Source organism: Carassius auratus, chromosome 5 (genome assembly GCF_003368295.1).
Source record: "Carassius auratus strain Wakin chromosome 5, ASM336829v1, whole genome shotgun sequence".
Taxonomy (NCBI): Eukaryota; Metazoa; Chordata; class Actinopteri; order Cypriniformes; family Cyprinidae; genus Carassius; species Carassius auratus.
Window position 1 is genome coordinate 21,688,473 of NC_039247.1, and position 8,644 is coordinate 21,697,116.

The window sequence follows — 8,644 nt, forward strand, 5'->3', positions numbered from 1 at the left end:
ACTCTCAGGCAGTTGATTGCAAATTATAGTGGTTCTCTGATGAAGTCAATATATTTCTCCTCCTGGTTCACCTTAATCTTGCACCGAATGGCCGAATTATCGTGCCTTTTCTTTTGTAACAGTGTGTTTTTGCACCGCTCACTTTAAGGAGATTCCTAGATGGAAATTAGCTTTTAATATGGAAACAATATAATACATATGGCATAGTTATATTCTTGTCTGTGTTACAGTTAAAACACCATCTCTTAAAGACACATTATGGGTATCCTTAAGCTGTGTGATTGTGCCGTGGATGGCATGGGTGCAAGGCTGAGGTGGAGGATGCTTGTATAACTTCAGATTCTGGCATCTGGTAGTGTTAAACATTCCGACTAAAAAAGAAACCAATTGCCTTTGTTTATTTAAACCATATTATAAGATTTTTAACACATTGTGTTTGGTCATCTATGTTCATTTTTGTGCTCATCACATTTATGTTGTTAAAAGTCACCATGAAGTAAAAACACAGTAGAAATATCATAAACTACAGAAAGCATTAAGGGTGTGTCATTATCAATTGCTGTCAGACACCAGGATCTGTTGTTTCTGAATCTGTTTTTGTCCACTTTCAAAACTGTTCAAGTATTATAGCTAGAGTGTTTTTTACTATGGCGAATGATATTTGTTATTTACATGTTCAGAACTGGAAACCCATAACAAATAAAGTAGAAAAACACCTGAAAATGAGTTAGCCTCTTTTCTTCTCGTAGCAAACTTGGAACTTTACATTTTAAAAACACAAAATTCTCTAAATGTTTTATTGTTTCATTAACCTATTTTAGTTGTGCCAAAACATCTAAAATAACAGTTTACAAAAACAACTTCTATCTTTCTGATATAATGCTTTTAAAAACTGCAAAAGAAATGTAAAAAAAGTGTTTTATGATCTGAAAATCCAATGACAAATTACATTAAACTGTGAACTCTTTTACAAGTGCAGACACCTGCTGTTCCTCAGTGTTCTGGGCCTGGTTGAGACGGAAGGCCTAATAACTCAACAGCTCCACCATGTGTTGTAAGCCTAGTCTCTGAGCATCATCTACAGGCCTGTTGTTGAACCTGTCCCTTTGCTATCATTTCAGAGGGGATTGAACATGTTGTTTTTAACACAGGAAAAGTAAAGTGATGCTCTTATATCACTACAGTACCAAAAGTAAGGACACATCTTTTTCTCATGATCTTAAAAACCATGTGATTGAAGAGCATTGCTTAAATACTTGTAATCTGTTTGTAGACAATGTGTGACCTTGGAGCACAAACCCAGTGATAAGTCGCTGGGGTATATTTGTAGCAATAAACAAAAAATCATTGTATTATGTCAAAAATCATTACGATATTAAGTAAAGATCCTGTTCCATGAAGATATTTTGTAAGTTTTCTACCATAAATAGGTTCAAACTTAATCTTTTACTAGTAATATGCATTGCTAAGAACTTCATTTAGACAACTTTAAAGGCGATTTTCCCAATATTTAGATATTTTTGCACCCTCAGATTCCTAATTTTCAAATAGATGTATCTCAACCAAATATCGTCCGATCCTAACAAACAATATATAAATGGAAAGCTTTTTTATTCAGCTTTCATATGATGTACAAATCTCAATTTTGAAAAATGTACTCTTATGACTGGTTTTATGGTACAGGGTCACATTTAAATTGTGCATGCTACAGTATGACTTTCACAACAAAATGGAGTTATAATTTAATTTACATTTGTTGAATTGGACGAGCTGAAAAGAAAAATGATTGAAAAGCAGTCAACAGTGCCTAGCATAGGGGAACTGCCTCAAGACTACTAGAAAACCTTCCTTGAATGCATCTTATAAGTCTTAGCAGTGCTATAAAGCAACAATGTGGCGACTTTAAAGTTTGCCAAATATAAGATCATTTTTATTTTTTTTTATTTTTTTTTTGTAGTTTCGATGACTTTATATTATTCTAACTTACTTAAAAAAAAATGTGTCCAAACTCTTGACAGATAAATCACTAATTTTTAAACTCCATACCTCAAGATCCGATCCATTGCGGACACAGAACATCACCATTTCAGGCTGATTGGTACACACCGCCTTTTAAAGCAAACAAGGAAGATGAGTCAAGCTTAGATGTTTATCATAAGAGCAACATTTACTTAAAATGAACATTACACTTTTTTTGAAAATAGGCTCATTTTAAAACTCCCCTAGAATTTAACAGTTGAGTTTTACCGTTTTTTTACCCAATCTCCGGGTCTGGTGGTGGTGGCACTTTTAACTTAAAACTTGATTCTTCTGTAGGTATATCGTGTACTAAGTTTCATAACTTTCATCAGAAAACATAACTTTGGACCGCTCAGCAGCAGTTCAGTCCTTTTTGAAGCGAGACGCTTCTGACACTGTCTGTTGTTCAAGAGTGGCTTGACACAAGGAATGTGACAGCTGAAACCCATGTCTTGCATATGTCTGTGTGTAGTGGTTCTTGAAGCACTGACTCCAGCTGCAGTCCTCTCCAGGGTGTTGTTATCTCTATTGCATGTACACTTTAATCTACCACACCTTTTCCTTCCCTTCACCTTTCTATTAATGTGCTTGGACACAGAGCTCTGTGAACAGCCAGCCAAAATATATATATTTTAGTAGTATCAAAATTAGCTTCTTAACAAAGGGGGGGGAAAAAATTCAGTTTAACGCTACTGTTAACTCTAAGGGAGAATTAGCCTATGTTTTTAAAAAGTGAAGTGCTCATTTAACATGTCTGAGAAAACCTCACCACATGTAAGGGAGTTCGACCGTGAGCATCAGAAACATTAAAACTGACACCAGCCTTCTTCCACGCCTCCATCTGTTCTGTGTCTCCAAGGAATGCAAGACTGAAGAGCACAACCCATATTAAGAAGACTACAATTATTGCTATTAAGGTCAAGCAATAACATGTTCATCAGATTGACACCTTTTATCAAGTGCCCTCTTTTGTGAAATTAACTTTTGTATAAAAACATAATCCAACTTACCAGCACATCTCAACCCCAAGTTCCTCTGAGGATTTTTCCAAACGTGCCCCTGCAGAAATTAACAGCTCCACCACCTCCAAACTCCTAGTGATTTAAGAGATCAATCAGTAAACGTAGGCATGCAACAGGGTCAGAAATTAACAGGGGGCAATAAATGCCCCAGCACAATTAAACGTAAATCTATTACATCTGTGGGAATTAAAGTGAAACATGGAATCTGCTGACTGTGGTATTTGATCTAGCTCTGCTCATGTTTCATCAGATTTTACGTGTTTTTGGCATTGAGCATTTTAAACATTTACACATATTTCTGTTGAACTTGATGAATTAAATGGACAGTCAGAGGTGTTTAGATTAGTCACCGCTGAAAATGTGTTTTGTTTTGTGTATTTTCTTAAAGTGTGGAGCTCACTGACTATGAGTGCATATTCAATGTAAGAAATTGTAGACAGCTAATGGGAGTTTTTTTCAAGTGATTTACTCTCAGCTTAAAAAAAACTGATCTGTTTTAAGCTACTACAGTAACCAATATTAAGTCTTGATTTTCTAATGCAAAAAAAGCAATAAACATTCATAAACGGTTCTCAGCTGTGTAGCCAGAATATGATTCTGGGACTGTTTCCCCAAACACAAAAATGTGTTTTTATGTATTCTATTAATCAACATAATGATCATAATGCAGTTTCTGTTCCACCTTTGCAGTATAAAGACAACTTTGGTTTTAGCATAGTATTCTGAGATATTGAAATAATTGATTTGAAGTACAAAACACAACACGGATACAATTAATAAGGTAATTATAAAAATAATACCCACACAAAGGTAAAAAACTAAATGCCCCTGGATTTCAATTTCAGGGTGCAAATGATTCAAATCAATGTAGAAATTAATGTCTAACCTTCATATGCAATTTATACCCAGAAAAGCACACAAACGTGACAAGTACTTGCAGCGTATGGCATCTCGAAGTGGAGTTTCTTCCTCACAGTCCGTGGCATTCACATCCGCTCCCTGCTGCAGCAAGAAGCGAACAGCGTTTAAATGGCCTTCTCCTGCTGCCACATGTAGAGGTGTCCGACCACGCTCATCACCACCCGAGACATCAGCACCCTATCATAAGGAATGTCTTTTAAATTATATTTCAGGCTGTCATTTGCATTATGCAGATCAGACCTTGACTAACTAACTACTTAAGGCTCTTTGAAGTCGCTCTCTATACTGCTTATACAAATAATGTATTAAAAAAAAAAAAAAATTCATCTATGTGTAGCATGTAGTTACATGTTACAGTAACACTCTGAAAGAGATTTGCAGATTATTCCAGCTTCATTTGGGGAAATCTAATCTGGTTAAAATGGACCTGGCAATAAATTGACATTTAGAGCTAACTTCTCAAAAGTGAGTTTGAAGGGTAAATTACTCTGCTGAACATTAGACTAGTACAGACCTGACAGGAAATATACATATGTTTAATATTTGCACAGACACAGATTCAGTAGCGTTAACGTTACCTCTCGTAGATGTTCCTCCAGGCCAAGAATATCTTCCTCTACGGCTGAGGAGTTCAACAGATTTGGGAAAAGAGCAAGCTGGCACGCTTTCATCTCCTAACATTAGAGAAAAGAAAGCGATTTGAAAACGGTGGCCAGTTAACGTTACTCGAGGAAGTAACGTAATATTGATTTAATTTTACAAACTCCTTACTTAATATCACCACGCCGTAGAGATACTAACTGTGAATTACTACCAATTTATTACATTCATCATAGCCAGGTCTTTTGTTCAATAATAAACAGATTAACGTTAATGTGTTAGTAACGCTGGTAACACTAACCGTCCTCACGTTACTCGTCCCAAGCCAGCCGAGGCGAAGAGAAGACGCTACAGCAGACCAGTATCTGTAGATTTCATCAGGGATCTCTTTTCTTGACATACAAACTCCCATAATGAAAAAATAACACGCAAATCACAGATTATCGTTCGTTTAAGGGTCGCGCGAATTTGAGTGAATATACTGGCGCGAACGGTCACGTGTCTCGCATTTATAGAGAGATGAAATCAATATGATTTTCCCAACATTTATTAGTATTATGTGTGTCTGTGTATGTTCTTGTGAATGTACAATTTTTATTTTTAATTTCATTAAAAAGTTAACATTTAACATTTATAGTAAATTCTACAATAACTTAATAATTATGAATTATATATAATAAATTACACATCTAAATTATATATTATATGTTTTCTTTGAGTATAAAATGGACAACAGATTCATTTTCTGTTGAACATTAATCATTTTATAAATTAAATCCCTTAATGACTCTTTTAGCTATATTTTTTTTCTCAAATACTTCAAGCTTTGTGACAGTTTAATCACTGATCTATATAATGATGTCTTTATTATAGATCAGTGAGTTTAGTACTTATAAATATTTGTCGATTTTAACCACAGAAACGCAGAGTGTTCATTTATTTATTTTTTCACACTGTACAACAATAATTACTAGTTTTGCATTATTGTAAGGGGTACGTTTAGGGTTGGTGTAGGTGTAGACGTTGATAAAACACAATCTAATAAGTATAAATAAAAATGTACAGTTAGCTTCCGGTTTGTCCTGTATCCCTTCTAGCCACAACCACAGAGGAGAGCGCAGAGTCGTAAAATGTCGTAAAGTCAGATACTGCGCTATAAATTGTGACGCTCCTGTTCCACTGTCTTCTTTAGCTTCAAGCCTCCAACCCTGTTTGCGAGTAATCGTGTGAAGATATGTGGCTTAAAACTAGGTACTTCGATTTTTTTTTTATTCCTATCTGCTATTTTAGCTTTTCAATTACCCATATTATGTTTCTTAAGTTTAATTTATACGTTTAATAGGTTTGTCGCAAAGACTCTCTTTTCCGTTCTGACGAACAGTGGACCACACCACGTGGTGAATAGTCCCGCGGACTCGTGTGCATAGATAAAACTAGATATTTATTAAATACACCAATTATGTTGCATTTTACTGGCCCATTGTGGGTGATTTGGTTCTTATGATGAACAAGTGTTTATGATGAACAAGAGATCAGATCTCGTAGTTGCCAAGCAGATCATAACAAGCGGAATTTCTCATATAGGGCAAATTCCTCAATCTGCTTGGCTAGAAAAACCCCAGGTTTGCTTTCATCACTGTAGAACCGTTGCAGTGATGACAATGAGGCCTGGAATATCCCCAAACGTGTCTCTGCTGCTGTGTTTTGGGAAGATATGAAGGCTAATGTTCTTTTATTTCTCCCAACAGGGAATTCTTAGGCCTTTCCATGGTTGTAGTGTATAGTAACCTGCATGGTAAGTGGTTTTTTTTATCTTTCTTTTTTTGGAAGTGTTTTGGAAAGTAAGTGCACAGTACTAGTCACAGTCTAGTCATATTGGGCTTAGGAACTAGTGCAGTGCAAAAATTACAATTCCCTTCTCTTGCAACTCACTGTTGTGGCCTCCAAATAACAGTGCTACTTATGAGAAGAGACATTTGTGCCACATAATAGGTTGCTGCTTTTTATTGACTAAATGTCATTTCAAATTAGATATGTGTGTGTGCTTTCAGGTTTGGGATTGCATAAAAGATCCTCTTGTGATGGGAGTGGCCAACTGGGTAAGCATTTGTTGGGATAGTGATGAATTGCCAGAGTTTTGTAATGATGATTGGCATAAATGTTCAACTGCTCTTATAAACCATGAAAGAGGATGTGCCTTTCTGAACACTCAAACTCCCTGTAATTATTAAAATGTAGACCTGCTATGCTATTCTTAGGTTTCCCTATGCTTTCAGGCTTCAGGACAAAATGTGGGTGAATAATCCTGGCAATGAAAGCATAAAATTAATGTTTTGCATCTGAAGAAGCTTGTCCTGATGGGTAAGTGTCACTGAATTTTAGCTATCTTTTTCTTTTTAAATAGTATCTGGTTTCGTTTTATCTGTGGTATTTTAAAATGTATTAAATTTGGTTTAACTGAGGTCTATCCCGACTTGCCCCTCTCAGTAGAGCTTAGTCGTTGGAAATGCCTCGGAGATTAATTCTGTAGTATCGCTTTACCCATGTTGCTAATATCATTAGCTTTGTGGGAAAACGCTGCAGTACATTCAATGAGCTTAAAGGATGTACCTTAATTTGTAAGGCATAGAGAAGAACAAAATCTCACTTTAAATTTCTGCTCTGTAGGTGTGATCTGAAGGATGTCCACTAGAAGGCGCAACACCCCGTTTTTGGTGACTGGAGGTTTGTAAGGTTAAAGTAGTTTATTAGAAATCATTAGTCAGCACTGTTGGTATCTGCATCCAGTTTTATGTTTCTGACTGGAATGTTCATTTGCCAGTGCTAGAGAACCTTGACACCCATTCTTATTGGACCTTATATGTTTGTTGTTGGGTCCTGGTGGTGGTCGAGACAAGGCCTTTATTTTTTTGTGTAATGCAGCCAGTTTATAAGCGCTTGGTCGCTACACATTGCATTCCCGGATGCAGAGGAGTTTGTGTGGAGCAGAACTTGCTTCGAACCAAGCTACTCCAAGACACTGAAGAAACCAGTTCTTGTACAAGAATGCAGTGCTGTGCAAGATTTTAAACCACAGTATTTGATCATTGAAAAGCCATATTGTGATTTGGTTTTACTTCAATTAATCACACAGCTCATGCTGGAAGCAAAGTTGTTTTTAATGTGAACTTTCCTGAATTGCCTCTCTAGTGCAGAGCTGGTGTGCTTTCAATTCTAACATGTCATCCCCAGGATAATGGCACTCTGCGACCCACTCGTTTTCAAAGCCTTGTGAACTGTTCAATAGCTCCATGTGTCTTGATAATCCTGATGTGTTTGTCTTGTCCACACAGGTCCCATATGGGTAGATTGAAGCATGAATGCTGGCAGGCTATCGTTCTTCCAGTACTGTAAAATGAAAAGGTATTTGTTCTTGAACAGTTGCACCTACATGATAAATTTGGTCATATACCAAGGCTATTAGGATACATGGTTCCTGACTTGCTGTGGACATGACCGAAAATTAAAACCCATCCTAATGAGTCGCTTCAGTTGTATTTCTGATGGGATTTATTAGGAACATTTTTTTCTTAAATTCCCTCAATATACAACTCAATGCAAGGTTGTACGTCTTTAACCATTTATGCTGTAACAGGTTTGGAGTTGGCATGAAAGGTTTCCCAGCCAGACTTTTCTTGGAAGGTGAGAGCTGTTCCACATCATTGGATCACTTGCAAAGGGGTCAGACACTTCTTTTCACTGCCGATCCTTAACGCTGTCATCCCACATCAGTGCCCTGTGAGATTTTTGGCAGATTTATTTATTTTTTGCTAAATGAACTGCTTGCTGTCTTTGATGCAACACCCGATTCAGTTAAAGCCATATCATTGGCTTATTGTATTTGAACTTTTGATATGAATGTAATTGCTTCTGTCTAGATCATACTGCACAACGAATCTGTAAACCTTCTGCTTTGAAGTTTTTTTTTTTTTTTTTTGTGGTGGTTTTGTTTTCAATAAATTAAGTGTGAAAGATTTCTGGATTTGTTTTTCAAAAAGGGAGAAGGGCAAATGTAAAGTTCCTGATATCTCCCAATATGAATG

At 36.4% G+C, this 8,644-nt stretch overlaps 1 protein-coding gene and 1 non-coding gene across 3 annotated transcripts; one reads left to right on the plus strand and one right to left on the minus strand.

Moving 5' to 3' along the window:
• Positions 1 to 383: 383 nt before the first annotated feature.
• Positions 384 to 5,067, minus strand: LOC113081061 (L-asparaginase). Of its 2 annotated transcripts, none has more exons than XM_026253110.1 (7): positions 4,864 to 5,067; positions 4,541 to 4,636; positions 3,976 to 4,139; positions 3,030 to 3,113; positions 2,789 to 2,888; positions 2,047 to 2,109; positions 384 to 1,109 (listed from the first exon to the last, which is right to left on the minus strand). In XM_026253110.1, the coding sequence occupies exons 1-7, from the start codon at positions 4,972 to 4,974 to the stop codon at positions 1,026 to 1,028; spliced, it is 702 nt and encodes a 233-aa protein (XP_026108895.1). In that variant the 5' UTR covers positions 4,975 to 5,067; the 3' UTR covers positions 384 to 1,025. The 2 variants fall into 2 exon arrangements, with proteins under 2 accessions (XP_026108895.1, XP_026108900.1); XM_026253115.1 differs by lacking the exon at positions 4,864 to 5,067 and adding an exon at positions 4,734 to 4,807.
• Positions 5,068 to 7,018: 1,951 nt separating this feature from the next.
• Positions 7,019 to 7,152, plus strand: LOC113088020 (small nucleolar RNA SNORA18). The gene has a single exon (XR_003285766.1). It is a non-coding gene; the product is annotated as a small nucleolar RNA SNORA18 (small nucleolar RNA).
• The last annotated feature ends 1,492 nt before the right edge of the window (positions 7,153 to 8,644 follow it).